The sequence below is a fragment of the Geotrypetes seraphini genome, chromosome 6 (assembly GCF_902459505.1).
Source record: "Geotrypetes seraphini chromosome 6, aGeoSer1.1, whole genome shotgun sequence".
Lineage (NCBI taxonomy): Eukaryota > Metazoa > Chordata > Amphibia > Gymnophiona > Dermophiidae > Geotrypetes > Geotrypetes seraphini.
The window spans coordinates 61,953,808-61,972,163 of NC_047089.1; the positions used below are offsets into that span (position 1 = coordinate 61,953,808).

At 45.0% G+C, this 18,356-nt stretch overlaps 1 protein-coding gene across 1 annotated transcript in view; it reads right to left on the bottom strand.

The window, feature by feature from the left end:
* The window catches only part of SETDB2 (SET domain bifurcated histone lysine methyltransferase 2), a 273,867-nt gene that overhangs the window by 79,067 nt on the left and 176,444 nt on the right, over nucleotides 1-18,356 (bottom strand). The window contains exons 23-24 of the mRNA XM_033949980.1: nucleotides 13,489-13,538; nucleotides 10,602-10,723 (exon numbers count right to left, since the gene is read on the bottom strand). Coding sequence (XP_033805871.1) covers nucleotides 10,602-10,723; nucleotides 13,489-13,538 — 172 coding nt within the window. The remainder of the gene's footprint in view (nucleotides 1-10,601; nucleotides 10,724-13,488; nucleotides 13,539-18,356) is intronic.

An 18,356-nucleotide genomic window follows, 5' to 3' on the forward strand; every position in this document is an offset into this window, starting at 1 on the left:
TTAAAGATGCTTTTGTTATCTCATTGACTTTTTCTATTTGTTAGGAATGGGCATTTGTGAGCAGACAAATGCAGACCCATGTAAGTAGTAGACAAAAGTATCTAAATACTAATAAAACAAAAGTAATGCAGCATCTTGAAATAAACAAAATTCAGCACATGTTATGAGATATGTTGTCAAATTTCAGTTGGCTGTATTAGAGAATGACACAAGGAAAAAATATGTTCCCTTCTCTGCCCCGTCCCTGCGAGCTTGGCCCCGTTCCTGTCCTCACGAGCTTGGCTCCATTCCAGTCCCCGCGAGCTCGGTCACCATCCCAAAAAACCATCTAATCTCATTCACACAAGCCTCAAATAGTTTTATACTGAACTTATTTTATTAAAGTATAAAAAGAAACAATATTCTGTACAATTCTCATTTTATAAATCAAAGTTCTGGCTGCCCAACTAGAAGAAGAGATCTTTAGCTGGCAGGGCTTTGTTTATGAATGTTTATCAACACAATATATAGTTTCTGCTTTCCTCATCTTCTCGTTGTTCTATTCCTTCCATCCACTGTCTGCCTTCTCTCTGCCTCTTCCATCTGGAATCTGCTCTATTTCTAAGCTTCTACCAGAAACTGTGCCTCTTTCTTCCATTTCTCCCTCCACCTCCCCAATTGGTCTGGCACCCATCTTCTTCCCTCCACTCCCCCCCCCCATAGTCTGGCATCTGTCTTCTTCCCTTCCAACTTTCCTTCCCTCCCCCAGGTGGTTTTTAGCATCTCTCTCCTCCTTTCCTCCCCTCAGATCTGGTATCTGCCTCCCAAATCCAGCATGTGCCCTTTTATCTTTATCCCTTCCTTCCATCCAGTATGTGCTCCCCACTCTCTCCTCCCCACTTCCCTTCAGCGTCTGTCCCACTCTCTCCCCTCTCTCCACTTCCTTCCAGTGTGTTCCCCTCTCTTTCTCCTACCCACTTCTATGTGTCTGCTCCCCACTCTCTCTTCCTCATTTCCCTTTAGCGTCTGTTCCTCTCTCCCTCCACTTCCCTTCAGCACCCTTCAGGTGGTCCAGCAGCCCCCTCCCTACCATTTGCTGCAGTCTGGGCATCTCCCTCCCTCCCCCTCACCTTCGCTAGCAATTTTCATTTTTCTGTCTCTGAGCGGCCCGAGCCTTTTCTCAAGTCACGTGCAGCTGCGCTGAAACTTCTCCTCTAACGCAACTTCCTGTTTCTGGTTGCGTCAGAGGAGAGGTTTCAAGCAGCCACGCATGACTTGTTTAAATGTACTAGTGATCTGGATTGGCCACCATGAGAACAGGTTACTGGGGATGATGGACCATTGGTCTGACCCAGTAAGGCTTTTCTTATATTTTACCCCTTTTTTTCTTCTTTTTAACTCTTTTTTGAATTTTTATAAATGTATATCGCTCAGACAGTTAAGATGGAACAGTTTATCAAAATTGTAATAAACTTGAAACTTGAGTTCTTGGAACGGCCTTCGGTGAAAGTAGAGGAGATGAAAACTTTATCTGAATTTATGAAAGCTTGGGCCAAGTACATAGGATGTTTAAGGAAGAGTAGATAATATGGATGGACAGACTGGACTGGCCATGTAGTCTTTATCTGCTTTCATTTTTCTCTATTTCTATAGGGGAGTGTATGGCACAGTGGTAAGAGCTACAGCCTCAGCACCCTGAGGTTGTGGGTTCAAATCCCTTGCTGCTTCTTGTGACCCTGGGCAAGTCACTTAATCCCCCCATTGCCCCAGGTACACTAGATAGAGTGTGAGCCTGCAAGGATAGAGAGGGAAAAATGTTTGAGTACCTGAATGTAACCACTTAGAATATAAGTGGTATATAAATACTACATTCAGGTCTTTATCTGCCGTCATTAGTATGTTATGTTACAAATAAATAAATTGTAGTGAATCAGATTTTGCTGCAGAGATTACAGGAAGTGGGTGTGGGAAGTGTAGTATTGCAGTGGTTTGCATCCTTATTGGGAAGAAAATTTTGTGTCAAAGTGGGGGAAAACTGTTCAGAATGGGCTACATTAACCTGTGGAGTACCGCAAGGTTCAGCATTATCTGCAGTTTTGTTCAACATTTACTTACTCCCTCTGTGTAAAGTGCTGTGAATTTTTGGTGTGAGTTATAAACTGTAAGCTTTCAATTCTTGGTTCCAGTAAAAGGTGCAGTGGATGAGGCTTCCAGGTGAGAGGAAAAATGTTTTGGAGTGATTAAAGAATGGATGGACATTAATCATTTGAAATTAAATGCCAATAAAACAGAGTTGTTGCGTCTATAGGTAGGCAAAGACAACTCAATTCGTTTCCCTCTATATTGAATCTAGCCGTTACAGCGAACCCGATAACAATGTAATACTTGGGGGTCAACTTGGATTCCACCTTATCTTGCAAGTCACAGATAAGAGCGGTGGTATCCTAAGCCTTTTATAAAATTCGCCTGCTTCGAAAACAAAGAGATTTCCTCTTAGCAGAGGATTTTCGGACAGTGGTACACATGATTACTTAGGTTTGCCAAAATGTGTTGTAAGAGCACTGCAGTTGGTGCAAAATGCGGTAGCATGTAAGGGTGTCTCAAAATTTGAACACATCACGCCTATACTTGCTCAGCTTCATTGGCTGCGTGAATTGAGTTTAAAGTGTTGTGTTTGATCTTTAAGTTGATACAGACAAAACACTCGGTACTGCTGAGTAATTTGCTCATCTCATATCAGCCATGCAGGCCACTGTGATCAGATGAACAGCTTCATTGCGTCAAGGTATGTATTGGATCCTCCCTGAGCTTATTGATCATCAACCAGATTGGTTATATTTGGAACGGAATTTGGTGTCCCCTATGAGACTTCCACATGTATTAAGTATCAGATTTAATAAATATGCTAAGGACAATATAATTTTATTGGATACTTGGAAAACTATTAAATTTATTGATAAATTAACAGAGGTACCAATAATGAAATCTACTTTACAGTCCTTATGGTTAAACTCCAAGATTCAAATAGGCGGTGCTAGAATCGCTTGGAAGAATTGGATGCAGACAAATATTAGGACATTAGATGATCTTATTTCTAATGGTAATCTGCTTGAGTTTTCACAACTGCAGCATTCATTTGGTATTTCAAACACTCAACAATATAGGTGCTTGCAGTTGAAGCAGGCTATTCAGATGGGGTTCCCTGAATGGAAAAATTTGAAAACTTATTTTAGCTTGCAAATCCTTTGCTACCAAACAGATTTAATAGGACATCAGGCTGCCCAGTGGTATAAATTGATTTCTGGATTTTTAAATAAAAAACCAAAAAATAGTCTTAGAGATATTTGGAGTATCGAGTTAAAACAGCATATTTCTGTTTCTCGTTGGCCACGAATCTGGACTTGGAGATTAAGATGTACAATGTCAGCATCTATGAGACAAACATGGTTGTTTTTATTACATAGAATTTTTTGGACTCCAGTTAGGTTGAATAAAGTAGATAGTTCTAAATCTAATAGATGTTGGCATTGCCATATTGATATTGGGACTTTGGATCATCTTTTATTTTTTTGTCCATTGATACTTGGCTTTTGGAAGTCGATTTGGGGGCAAATAGCACAGTTACTTACCGTAACAGGTGTTATCCAGGGACAGCAGGCATATATTCTCACATGTGGGTGACGTCATCTACGGAGCCCCAACGCGGACAGCTTTTCAAGCAAACTTGATTGAAGTTTCAAGTTTGCACACTGCACCACGCATGTGCTAGCCTTCCTGCCCACTAGAGGGCGCATCCCCACCTCGTGGTCCTCAGTTCCATATCAAGCAAAGAAGCCATCCTCGGGGAGGTGGGCGGGTTGTGAGAATATATGCCTGCTGTCCCTGGATAACACCTGTTACGGTAAGTAACTGTGCTTTATCCCAGGACAAGCAGGCATGATATTCTCACATGTGGGTGACATCCAAGCCAACCCAAAAAAGGGCAGGTGGGAGGATGGCAATTTAGGAAAACAGGTTACGTAACACTGACTGGCCAAACCGGCCGTCGCTTCTGGACAAAGTGTCCAGACAGTAGTGGGAGGTGAACGTATGAACCGAAGACCAAGTGGCAGCTTTACAAATATCCTCCACAGGAGTAGACCAGAGGAAAGCAACAGAAGCTGCCATAGCCCGGACCTTATGCCCCGTGACTCGACCATGGAGCGTGAGACCAGCCTGAGCGTAGCAAAAAGAAATACAAGCAGCTAACCAGTTGGACAAGGTGCGCTTGGAAACAGGATGTCCCAACCGATTAGGATCAAAGGACAAAAACAATTGAGGAACCTTCCGATGAGACTTGGTACGTTGGAGATAAAAAGCCAACCCCCTCTTACAGTCAAGCGTGTGAAGCGCCGCCTCACCAGGATGAGAGTGGGGCTTCGGGAAGAACACCGGAAGAACAATGGACTGATTGAGGTGGAAATCAGACACAACCTTAGGTAAAAATTTAGGATGGGTGCGAAGAACCACCTTGTCATGATGAAACACAGTAAAAGGTGGATCCGCAACCAAAGCCTGCAGCTCGCTAATCCGACGAGCGGATGTGAGCGCAATCAAAAAGACCACTTTCCAAGTGAGAAACTTAAGATGAGATTTGTCGAGAGGCTCAAAAGGAGGCCTCATCAGTTGAGCTAAGACCACATTAAGATCCCAAACCACAGGAGGAGGTTTCAGAGGAGGATGGACATTCACGAGACCCCTCATGAAACGAGTCACCAGAGGATGAAGAGAGAGAGATCGACCCTCGAGATGAAGATGGAACGCCGCAATGGCACTGAGATGCACCCGAATGGAAGTCGTCTTCAGTCCAGACTTAGACAGATGCAACAAATATTTCAGCACCGAAGACACGGGAACTGAACTCGGGTCCAGATGGTGCGAGGAACACCAGGATGAAAATCTGGTCCACTTCTGGGAATAACAAAGCCTAGTCGAGACCTTGTGCGAGGCTTCCAAAATCTCCCTCACCGACTGAGAAACAGGAACCGAAGTCAAGGGGAAAGGAACCAAGCGGTCAGATGTAAAGACTGAAGATTGGGATGTAACAGCGAACCCCGACTCTGAGACAGCAGAGAGGGAAAGACAGGCAGAAGCAGAGGTTCCCTGACACTGAGTTGAAGAAGCAGGGAGAACCAGTGCTGTCTGGGCCAATGAGGCGCAATGAGAATCATAGTGGCTCTGGTCGATTTGAGATGTACCAGCGTTCTCAAGATCAGAGGAAAAGGAGGGAATGCATAAAGGAACCTCCCCCCCCCCAGTCGAGAAGGAAGGCATCGGCCTCGAGACGGTCTCGGGAGTACATCCGAGAACAGTAGAGGGGTAGTTTGTGAGTCTCCGGGGAGGCAAACAGATCCACCTGAGGAGTCCCCCAGCGGTCGAAGACCTCGTGTAGAACCCGGGAGTTCAGCGACCACTCGTGCGGCTGGAGAAGACGACTGAGTTTGTCTGCCAGACAGTTCCTCTCTCCCTGAATGTAAACCGCACGCAGGAATATGTTCTGGGAGACTGCCCATTCCCAAAGGCGCAGGGCTTCCTGGCACAGAGACCAAGAGCCCGTCCCCCCTTGCTTGTTTACATAGTACATTGCCACCTGGTTGTCTGTCCGCACGAGCACTACTTGATCGTGCAGTAGGTGGCAGAAAGCTCGAGCAGCCAGAAAAATGGCACGAATCTCCAACACATTGATGTGACAAAGACGGTCCTCGGCCGACCATAGACCCTGCGTTCGCAGACCGTCGAGATGTGCCCCCCACGCGTACTCCGAGGAGTCCGTGGTCAGGACCTTGCGACACGGAGGAACGAGAAACAGCAAACCCCCTGAAAGACTGGAAGAGTTGGTCCACCAACGGAGCGAGCGTCTCAAAGAAGGAGTCACTGTTATTGAACAAGAGACTGGGTCGAGATCCTGCCGCCATTGAGAGGCCAGAGTCCACTGAGGAAGCCTCAGATGCAAGCGGGCGAAGGGAGTGACGTGGACCGTCGATGCCATGTGGCCCAGAAGGATCATCATACGCTGCGCCGACACCACGGATTGCCCCAAAACTTGGCGACTTAACCGAAACAAGGCCTCCCGCCGAGGAGGAGGGAGGAAGGCGCGGAGGCGAACCGTGTCCAGCACGGCTCCGATAAACGGGAGAGACTGAGCCGGGCACAACTGAGACTTGGGAAAGTTCACTTCGAACCCTAGACGTTGAAGTAAGATGATAGTCTGTTGGGTCGCTAAGATAACTCCCTCCCTGGTCGGGGCCTTGATCAGCCAATCGTCCAGGTAGGGAAAGACCTGTAGCCCCCGAGAGCGCAGGGCCGCCGCGACTACCACCATACACTTTGTGAATACCCGAGGGGACGACGCCAGACCAAAGGGAAGGACCCGATACTGAAGGTGCAAATCTCCCACTTGGAACCGTAAGAACTTGCGGAAAGCGGGATGCACCGGAACATGGGTATACGCTTCCTTCAAGTCCAGGGAGCACATCCAATCCCCTTCCTCCAACAGGGGGTACAAAACCGGAAGCGATAACATACGGAACTTCTCCCGGACCAGGAACTTGTTGAGCTTCCGGAGGTCCAAAATTGGGCGCAGATCCCCGGTCTTTTTCGGGACCAAAAAGTAACGGGAGTAAAACCCCCGACCCCGCTGGTCGGGAGGGACAAGCTCCACTGCCCGTAGGCTCAACAAGGCCCTGGCCTCGACCAGGAGAAGGGCCAACTGGCTCCGATTGGACGGGCAAGCACTGGGCGGCATGTCTGGAGGCTGCGCCAAGAAGTTGAGCGAATAGCCCTCGGAGACGGTCTGGAGCACCCATGCGTCGGATGTAATCTCGGTCCAAGCCCCGTAAAAGGACCTGAGTCGACCCCCGATGGGAAGGGGGTCCGGCGATACCGCAGAGGGGGCCCGCCCCCAACCGCAGATCCCGTCAAAAAGACGGCGCAGGCTTGGACGCTCCCTGCACTGGGGGTTTTGACTGACCTCCCCTACCCTGTTGGGGTGGGCGTCGGGGCGGAGGTCTCGAGAAGGCCGGCGTAGATTTCTGCGGGTATCTTCTCGGGGGCTGCCGAAAAGGTTTTTGCGGCGGGGCCTTAGGTTTAGGGCGGACCAGGGAGGCAAGAGAGCGCTCCTGCTCCGACAGACGTTTGGTCGCCGCCTCCAAGGAGTCGTCAAACAACTCAGAACCCACGCAGGGCAAGTTCGCCAAACGCTCCTGCAGGTTGGGGTCCATCTCGAGGGTACGGAGCCACGCCAGCCGGCGCATAGCCACCGCACAGGCCGATACCCTCGAGGCGAGTTCAAAGGCGTCGTACACAGCATGGAATAGGTACAAGCGTAGTTGAGATAGATTCGACATAAAGGTGGCGAACTTTTCTCTATGGGAATCAGTTATGACATCCCGAAAACTTGGGAGGTCCTTCACCATGTTACGCAAGTACGAAGAGTATGAAAATGCGTAATTCAAGACCCTCGTCGCAATAAGAGAGTTAGCGTAGAGGCGACGACCAAATTTGTCAAGGGTCCGTCCTTCCCTCCCCGGCGAGACCGCTGCAGACACCCTGAAAGGTTGCGTCCTCTTAAGCGCCGACTCCACCAGGAGCGATTGGTGGGAGAGTTGTGCCTTCTCGAACCCCTTAGGAGGGAGGGTCCGGTATTTCGACTCCATCTTGGACGGCACCACCGTGACCGTAAGAGGGGCTTCCAAATTTCTTAGGAAGGTCTGATGAAGGACCTTATTCAGCGGAAGGCGAGGGGATTCCCGTGGGGGAGCAGGAAGATCCTGCTCCTCCAAAAACTCTTTGGTGTAATGGGAACCTGCCAACAAGTCCACTCCCAAAGCCCCCGCCATATCCTGCACAAACCTGGAGAATGATGAAGGTCTGGCAGCCGGAGAAGGGGTCCGAGATTTCCCCGCCGAGCCGAAGGGAGAGGCCTCGGGGGAGTACCTCGGTTCTCTACCCGACCCCGATCCCCATGAGGCTCGTTCCCGGGACCTCGAGGGGGTCGGGGACCGATCATGCCTGAAAAACCCCTTGGGGGAACCCCCCGGGGTACGAGGTATCGAGGCCCGTCCCTTCCTCCCCGGCGAGGAGGCACGGGAACTCTCTCCGACAGGGGAGCAAAAAAGAGAAGGGTTATCCAGGCGGAGCTCCGAGACCTGTAAGGTCTCGCCCCCGAGCGGCGACGAGCGACCGCGCCTCCGAGGCGAGGCCCGTGATCGTTTGGCCTTCCTCGGACGGCGCCTCGCCCGAGGCCTGCCCGAAGGCGAGGAGCCTCGCGAGGACCTCGAGGAAGAAGTGGACGAGAGCCTCCGCACCCGGCGCATCTTGTCACGGGGCCGCACGTTACGCTCAGGTTGGCCCACCGATGCCGGGTCCGAGGGCAAAGCCGAGGTCGAGGTAGTACGAACCTCGGGAGCCGAAGCCCCAGTACCCGAGGCCGAGGTCGCCAACAGCGGGGCAGCCGAGACCGAAGCAGTCGAGGCCGAAGCCTGCTGCAGGTGCTCAATGGCCCCGGACAGCTCCGAGGCGATCAAAGCCCGGAGCAGTCCTGGAAAGCAGGGATCGTCATCCCAGGCGGTATCACCGAGGCCGATCGATGCTCCTCAGAGGGCGACCTCGGTCTCGAGTATTCCCTCGGGGCAATCGATTTGGACACCTTGGGCTGGGCGGAGGCAGACCCTCCCGCCGTCGAGGAGCCCGAGGATGGCTTCTTGGTCGATCCCGGAGCTGAGGAGGGAAGTGGAGACTTACCCGAGGCCGGCTTGGACAAGGCAACAGGCTTCGATGGGACCGAAGGTCGAGGCGAAGTCGAGGGGCCCGAGGCCGAGGTCGAGGCCGAGGTCAAGGCCGGGGCCGAAGCCGAGGCCGAACTCGAGGCCTTCCCGGCCGGGGAATCAACGGCGAAAAGTTCCGCCATGCGGGCCCTGCGGCATTTGAGAGCCCTTTTCTGAAAAGTGGCACACCGGGAACAAGAGTCAGTCGGGTGCTGAGGGCCCAAGCACCGCAAACAGGACCAGTGAGGGTCTGTGATGGACAAGAGTCGGTCGCACCGACTGCACTTTTTAAAACCCGTCACAGGACGGGACATGGGCCCAAAAAGCGGCCGGGAACAGACGAGGTCCCACGGCCGCGGCTACCGGGAGCCCCCGGAGCGACGGAAGAAAAATAAAACTTTTTTTTTTTTTTTCCGACGAAACTGGAAAGCAAACAACAAAAGAACACAGAAAAACGCAGCGACCGCGCCGAAAACAGAACACAGCCGTGGCGACAGAAGGCAAATTGAAGAGCACAATTTTCCACAGGGCTTCTGGCTCCGCGGATGAAATTGAACTGAGGACCACGAGGTGGGGATGCGCCCTCTAGTGGGCAGGAAGGCTAGCACATGCGTGGTGCAGTGTGCAAACTTGAAACTTCAATCAAGTTTGCTTGAAAAGCTGTCCGCGCTGGGGCTCCGTAGATGATGTCACCCACATGTGAGAATATCATGCCTGCTTGTCCTGGGATAATAATAATATTCTTCAATCCTCTATTCCTTTGACATATGAAGCAATAATTTTTGGAACGATTCTGCATGATAAACCCACTTTGGATAGAAATAATAGTCGCCTTTTCATGATCTTATCAGGAATTTGGTGTCCCCTATGAGACTTCCACATGTATTAAGTTCAAATGATCACATCTAATTGGAAAAATCATGATAGGATTAATTTTAGTTTTTGGTGTGCAACATATAAATATGAAAAGATTATGGCAGAGCGTTTAGGGTTTGTTAAATCCTTTAAGGGGATTTGGGGTCCATTAACTAATTTTGTCACATTATAATTAAAGTGATTCCTTTTTCTTTATGTTAGATTCCTTTGCACATCCAGGGTGGGTGGGGGGGTGTATTATTTATTTAGAGGTATAAATTTCATAATATTCTATAATATTGATGAGTATAATATAATATCATTACTGTTATAGGTTAAGAAGGGATTTAAAATTTTTATTGTAATATTTCTGATGTTAATAGTGTATTTTCATATAGTTGGTTTTTTTGTTTTTTTTTTCGATTTTTCAAATGTATACATTGTTAAGTTCAAAATATCAATAAAGAAATTAAAAAAAAAGAAGTTCCAAAAAGTAAAATTAGCATGTCATCATCGCACAGTGATAACAGTACAGGGGGCTTTGTTCTGGAATGCAATGCCATTGGAAGTGAAAAGGATTACCTCATTGATAACTTTTAGGAAATTTCTCAAAACGGTACTGTTTGAGTGACACTATTAAGGCATCTAGGAGAGGTGAGATGAAATGTAGTGATAATGGGAAGGATTATTGTATTTTTCAGGTTTGTCGTTAATATTGCGATAGTAGATCGCAGCTTATATTGAGTTTTGTTTTAATTGTTGTTTATTGTCCGTTTGGTTGTTTATTGTTTTAAATTATGCATGTATTTTGTAACTTGCATAAAATTAAAGGATATAGCGAGTAAGAAATGTTTTAAATAAATAAAAACATGCACTGTGCTTTCTAAAAGATACAAATTGTGTCCTATTAGTGAATTCACAATGTAATTTCTATGGTGTATGGATTTTTATGGATTCACTTACTTTAAAACAAACATCATCTTGGAAACCATCCTCCTCAGTATCAACTGTCAGGAGGAAGTAGTTGTTGTCATCATCGTCATCATCTTCATCCTCTGCCAAGGTTTCATCTATGTTGTCATCATCTAATTTTAATCATATAATTTCTCTGATCAGTATATCAACTGGAAATGATGCTTAGGGGTTGTGTTTTAATTTATTATGTACTACAATTGAAAGTAAGGTTCGGAACTCAGTGTAGTTCTGGTGGATAATTGTCCCCTTACAAAATCACATTACAAGAGAGCCTCAAGAGGATGGCACATGGGGGATGCTTGTACCAAAGACATGTTGGACAATGGGGGGAGGAGAGTGAAGAATAGGGAGATACTGGATCCAGGGTAGAGGTAGAAGGGAAGGTGAGATACTGGAAAATGAAAGAGTAGGATGGTGAGGTGTTGGATTATGGGATGACTGGAAGGGAGGAAAGAGAGAGGAGAACATGCTCGATCATGTGGTGAAGAGGAGGAGGGATGAAAGGGAGCGTGAGAAATGTCGGACCATTGGGTAGAGAAGAAAGACAAAAGGCAAAATATCACATTTTGTATTTGGTGAAGCTCTATCCATGTTCTGTGTATTTATGATTGAGGTGCAGTATTCTACTGATAAGCAGTTTCCGTGTAGAAAATCCTTTTTGTTATGTTTTCCCAGTTTCTATGATCTGGTGTAATATTTTCAATGAAGTCTTTTCTTATGCTCCATAGCTGGTAAAAGGACTGTGGCTACTGTAAGGATGGAGCCATAGATAACAACCCTGCCCCTAAGGTTGCACCAGTCCCACCAGACTAGTTCATATGTGTGGGATTTGTCTCCCTACCAGCAGATGGAGGCATACATCATTCTAAAGAGGCTCAGCTCTCCAGGATTTTTATACCAAGTTTAAATGAAATTTAAAAAAAAACCAAAAAACCAATATCCTCCCCTTCAGAAAACAATGGCTTGCAAACTTAAAGCCTCTGGTCTTCTCAACTAAAGCAGAGGCCAAGCAATGAGACATAACTATGTAGTGTGATATGATTTGCCTCTTATAAATTATGGATAATGCATTCCCTGCAGTCATACTTAGAGAAGAAGGATTTATACATACCGCTTTGAAACTGATTTACAAGGCAAAATGGTATACATACTATATTTAAAATCAGAAAAGAACTACAATTTAATAACAAAAGGTAAACAATCACACTAAGAAGTATCTATGTACAATGGTACATGCACAGGTGGTCTTGAGAATGGTTTATTGTAATTTATATATATTGGGGGTATTCATGTTCCTTGATGTTATTCCCTTTTTTGTTTTCTTTTCTTTAATAATGGAGTTCTCCCCTCTTTCTTCTTGTTTTATATCCCACCCTATGTTATGTTAGTAGATCTGTACTAATTCATGTTTGTTTTAATATTAATTCCCCCATTTATTTTAATGTACAACGCTTTGAATTTTATGTTTAGTATTTAATAAAAATTTTAATAAACTATGAAACTATGAAATTCGAATTTGTAACTGTTTGGAAAATAACTTGTGGAGCTCCACCATAGGGAGGAAAATAGACATTAAAAAAAACCCAAACAACTAAATTTTGTAATGGTTTGGTAAAATAATTTGTGGAGCTCCAGCAAAAAGAAAATAAATGAAGCATACCTTAAATTTGTGTACCTGATGAATTTACTTATAATCTGATGAAAGCCTGCGACTCAGGCACTCTAGAGTTAAAGCAGCATGCATCTCACATAGGGGTCCTTTTACTAAGGTGCGCTAATCAATTTAGCGCGTGCTAAATCGGCTAGCTCCCGGCCATCAAAATAGCACAACGCTGGCTATTCAGTGGGGGATATCCAGCTATTTCATGTTGAATATCTTAGGCTCAAAATTGGCTGGTGACCGGCTATGTCACATGACATAGCTGGTCACCACCAATATTCAGTGGCTCACCAACTAAATTCGGCAGTCAAAGACAATTGTCTAAAAGGGTAGTATATTTTTGGCCATTTAGATTTATCTGGCTAGCTACTGAATATTAGCATAGCTGGCCATGACTTGGCCAGGCCAAAAATAGACAAGAAATTCAATGCTGATCGCCAGATATGACACTCGCATTGAACTGTTCTTTAAATAGAGGGCTGTGAGAAAATGCATAGTAAATCTATAAACAATTATGCAAATGTAATATGTTTTGCATGAGACTAATCCCTTCTTTTACTAAGATGCGCTATGCTTTTTAGTACGCAATAAATATTAGCGTGTGCTAATCATGAATGCCTACATGTTATACTATGGATATGTTAGCGGCTAGCGCATGCGTTGAATTAGCGCACGCTAAACACTCACTAAAATGCTTAGCACACCTTAGACTCTATAGTTTATAAATCTTTCCCCCCCTCAAAGGCCTACATGTCACCCCTTCTTTGTAGCGTCCTCCAGCTTCCCCCTGGCCTCCTGGTCTTAGTTTCAGCTAATTACCGCAGCCTGCAGAGAGGATCGCCAGTACTGTTTCGTTCCTTGCAGGCTGCCATCGGCCTCTGCAGTACTTTCCCTCTGCTGCGGTCCCACCCCTCCTGTCAGGGACATGATTGCGGCAGAAGGAACGTGCTGCTGAGGACGATGGCAGCCTGCATGGATCGCTACAGCACCGGCAATCCTCTCTGCAGGCTGTGGTAATTATCTGAAGGTAAGAGCAGGAGGCTAGGGGGGAAACCAGAGGACCCTGCAAAGAGCGGGCAGCACTAGTACAGTCTGTGAGATGCAAAATAGTACCTGGCGGGCCGCATGTAGCCTCCAGGCCGAGTTTGAGACCACTGGTTTAGAGCAACCGAAAAGTTGCCTTTAGAACATTTGTTCCTTTCATGCATTACTTACTATCTGAAGGAACCTCAGAATAATTTCTCCTGTGATAATAGCAGTAAATTCTGTTAAGATAAGCATAACATAATATAAGATAAGCAATATTAAATAAACATTTATGAATCGCTAATATTTCCCAATAGGAGCTCATTCCAAATTAATAAGAGGCTGGCCATCTACAGGATGGAAAGAATAGGTAGGTTCTTACCTCGATAATCTTCTTTCTAGTAGACAAACACTCCCATTCCTGAATGTGTGGGTAGTCAATCCTTTCTCACAAGAATTCTTGTAGGAAGCTTCATTAGCATTCTTTTGATCTGCCTCCCATCCTTCTGGGCTGACCACCAATTCCTCAGTCCATACCAAGGCAGATGGTCAGCTCTGGAGAGAAAATAGAATAGGGAGGGGTACGGGGACACTCCTTGAGAAACATGTCTCTTCTGTTCATACCATTAAACACATAACAGATAAACAAAACTCCATTTGCAATATATAACAAGGTGAAAAACAAGTCACCAACTGGAGCACAACCTGCACTAAGAGTATGGGAGATTTTATACATAGCCCTAGCTTCTTCAAGGTGGCATTTGCATTCTCTATCCTTGCACGGTTAGACAGAGGAAAGAAACAAGATGTCCAGACTCCCCGGCACCTTTGAGGCAGTAAGCAGGCAAATGAATATCTGACAGGGCAGACTTCAAGAATGAAGTGTCTACTAGAAAGAAGATTATCAAAGTAACAACCTAATCTTTCCTTCTAGTGCGACAGACACTCCATTCCTGAACATGTGGGACATATCAAAGCAATCCGCCAAGCTTAGGGTGGGACAGATGAGCCTGCTGTCAGCACTGAATATCCAAATGTGAAGTCATGTTTGGCCAAATACAATACATACAGAAATAGGAGAAAAATCAATATATATTTCAATTCTAGATTTTTCTATATAAGAACTTTAAAAAAGTAAAGAAAAATCTCACCAATAACAAAAATAAAGCAAAAAAATGTTCAGGTATCAGCAGTATAGAGAAAACATCACAGCACCAAACCTCCCTAACCTACCACATTGCATTAATGTCATAACATGGCAAAAAGCAGCTGAAAATAATGGAAAAAAACTTATCTCAATGTAAATGATTAGTTGATAGTAGGTTTACTTCAGTTTAGGACAGTACTGCCGGTGACACTGAAAACAACACCGCTGAGCCCGGATGAAAAAAATCCCCAAGTGAAAGGCAAACAGTCAGTGAAGTAAAAATAAAGTTCACAAAAATTGTTCCTCTTCCTCTATGCAGCGTGTTTCACATTTTGCTTCTTCAGGAGGAGAGATATTCCTAGGGAACAGCATACACAAAGTCAATAATTAAACACACTCAAATAAAAAAATTTTAAAAATCATATATAATCATTTAAACTAGTTCTCTACGGTTACCCGGAGGAAAAAACCACAGGTTCCACTGCAGATATACTTCCAGCCAACAGGATAGATCGCATCATATAAAGAGTTGAAGACGCCATTTTATGCAGAACAGAGGCAATCTAAACAGCTGAGAAAAATCACAGGACCATGGGCAACCAATAGGAAGCCTAGAACAGGAGAAGCCCGAAGAATACAGCGATTCATCCAGGATTTACAAAGTAGCCCATTCAATTTCCTTGTTTAACCCGCCAGGAGACACAGTGCCCCAAGCAAAAGTAAGTTTTTGTTCTTGGTAAGTGAGGTAATGGGAAACATCCCCTCCCTGAGATAAGTGGAACTTTTTAAGGACTACAAACTTCAAGTCCAAAGTCACAAGGTGTTTCTCCTGTCAATGAGCTACCAGGGGAGCTTCTATTCTACCATGGAGAATACAACTAAGGTGTTCAGCCGTGTGCAGTTTTACAGCTCTCTTCGTGTGGCCAATATTCATCAATTGGCATAAACACAATAAATGACCTGACAAGAGTTGCAATCCATCCTGCTCCTAAGATAGAAAACTTTCTTGTTACTGGGGATGATAACCCTGGCAGTTTGGAGCACATGAGCACACAAGACCTGCATCTAAAATGACCCAGATCATTCTCAACAGGAGAATTATCTCTCCTGAATTTTAACAGTTGACCCAGATCTTTATCCCACTTATAAGCAATCCGAGGAATCTCTGAGAATACAGAATAATAACAAAGCATGTCCCAATGTTTTGTTATTAAACCTAAGGCTTAGTTTAGTTTAGTTATAGGAGAGTAAGGGAGAATGCACGTTGCTCTATTATTCCGATGCACCTAATTTTGGGGGGAGCAAAAGCCAGTCTTGATTTGCATTAGAAGCCCACTTATAGGCTCTAGTAATGCTCTGCCTAGAATATTTACGCTCCCTAAAGCAAGTACACATCACTCGAGCCTTTTGTTTAAAATCCATTTGGGAGGAGCATAAAAGTTTAAGGTGGAGCATCTGACCAACGGAAATACTATCACGCAGATGCTTGGGGTGATAGCTATGATGATGTAAGATAGAATTTTTATCCATTGGCTTGTGAAAAATTGAGGTCTGGAAAATTCCTTGCTCAAAAGATACTTTAATATCCACAAATTGAATATCTCTCGTACTGATATTCTCAGTAAAAGAGAGGTTGGAATCACAGTTATTAATATATTGACAAAACTACTATAAGATTTCCTTAGGACCCTGCCAAATCATAAATATGTCATCTATAAAGCACTTCCACATCAAAATATTACTTGCAAATTTGGAATCATAAATGAAGCGCTCTTCATAGTCTGACATATAGAGACAGGCCACCAAGGGGGCCACAGTGGCCCCCATAGCAACCCTTTTACTTTTAATGAAGAATTGATCTTCATAAACAAAATAATTACTCATAATGATAAAGTGGTCATAACTAAAAGAAGCTCCATTTTATTCCCTACTACAGGGGAGTCAGCCAGATGGCGTTCAAGCAATTGTATAGCTTCTGATTGAGGGATACTAGTATAAAGAGAGGTGACATCAAAGGTAACCAAAAAAATCTCTGAATCAACTGTCTCAGGTATTACTAATGAAAAAAGTTGTTGCATGAAATTCGTGGAGTCACGAATATAAGATTTAATCGCATGAACTGCTTGCTGTAAATGAAAATCAATAAATTGGGACACAGGTTCAAATAAAGAATTCTGACAAGCAACTGTTTGGCCACCACATCCACCCTGTAAAACTTTGTGAATGCATGGAGAGAAAACCAAGTGGCAGCTCTATAGGTTTCTTCCTGGGACACTGCAGAAGATTATGCCCATAAAGAACCTGCATTTCCAGTGGAGTGCACCTTCACGGATATGAACAGATGATCTGATAATCAAAATTCATTCGTAACCTCTAGATACCACAGTAAAAGTCTGCGCACATTCAACAAGTTCCTGAAAGAGTGAAGGCAAGCAAATGTACTTCTTGGTTGATGTGGAAGCTGGAACCACTTTTGGTAAGAAAGAAGGACTGTGCACAAGATCACACCTGAATCCGAAATTCTGAGGAACGGATCATTGCATGTGAGGCTATGGTGCTCTTAATAATTCTAACTCCCAAATAAGAGAGCCCCACAATCTAAACTTTCAGGGAGCCAACCGCTAGGAAAGCGAACACCACAAAGATCAGAGCCAAGATCAGGTCCTCACTCTCCTGAGCGCACCAAACTTGGAAGCACCTCCAGGCTTTCACATATGCTATTTAGTCGCCTTCTTATTTCTTAGAAGGGTAGAGAGGAGACTACTCCATCTGAATAGTCTTTACACGCTAGCTCCACATACTCAAAAAACATGCCATTGTCAACATTACATTACCTGTATGCCGGCCTAACTAGAGTGTCAGCAAAGACCTATGGGATATTATATTAAACAATTCTGACCCTGGGAATGTTAGACTGAACAGGACTTCCCCATAATCCACATATCTTGAGCTAGAAAGGGAGTATCCAGCTAGCCTGGGCTTTTCAAAAGATATATTAATGACTGGTACTTGAATAGAACAAAAAAAAAAGCCAGATAGACTGATTCCATCTACTAAAGTCATACCTTCCTTATCAATTAAGGGCCACTGTCTTAAACAGATACCAAATTATAACAGAATATATACTAGAAGATGCTATTTTTAGAACAAACTCAAATTTATAAAGACAGGCTGCAGCATCTTGATTTCTCTCTTGCTTTCTGTCTCCTCTTTTTCCCCTTCAGCCACTACATACCTCCACAGACACACAGGGCATGTCTTTTCTCTCTCTTTCACCAAAAGCCAAAAAAGGAGTTCTGTAGTGCATCTCTCTAAGCATTGTATCTTTGTAATATTAAGCTTATTTCTATATAAAATATACTTTTTATGCACCACCTTACTGTTATTTCATAATTCTACTTTGAGGGCTGAACTCAGAACCCCCAAAACAGACCAGACAAAACATTACAGCTGTAAGACCAAAAAGTGTTCTGGATCCTGCAGGGCAATTGGAACCTGCGTGAGCAGCCGGGAATGACACGGAAGTTTTGAGACCCTGATCACTTTGCAGACAGACCAGGTCTTCATACCACCGTCATCTCGACTAGTCTGGTACTACTAGAATCACCAGCCCTTGGTGTGCCATGATCCTGCATAGAAGTCTGCCTATCATGCACTAAAGAAAGTGTAAGGAAACATAGAACATGACGGCAGAAAAGGGCCACGGCCCATCTAGTCTGCCCACACTAATGGTCCACCCCCTAACTACCTCCATGAAGAGATCCCACATGCCAATCCCATCTTTTCTTAAAATCTGGCACGCTGCTTGCCTCAATTACCTGTTGTGGAAGATTATTCCAGTGATCAGCCACCCTTTCAGTGAAGAAATATTTTCTGGTGTCGCCATGAAATTTCCCACCCCTGATTTTCA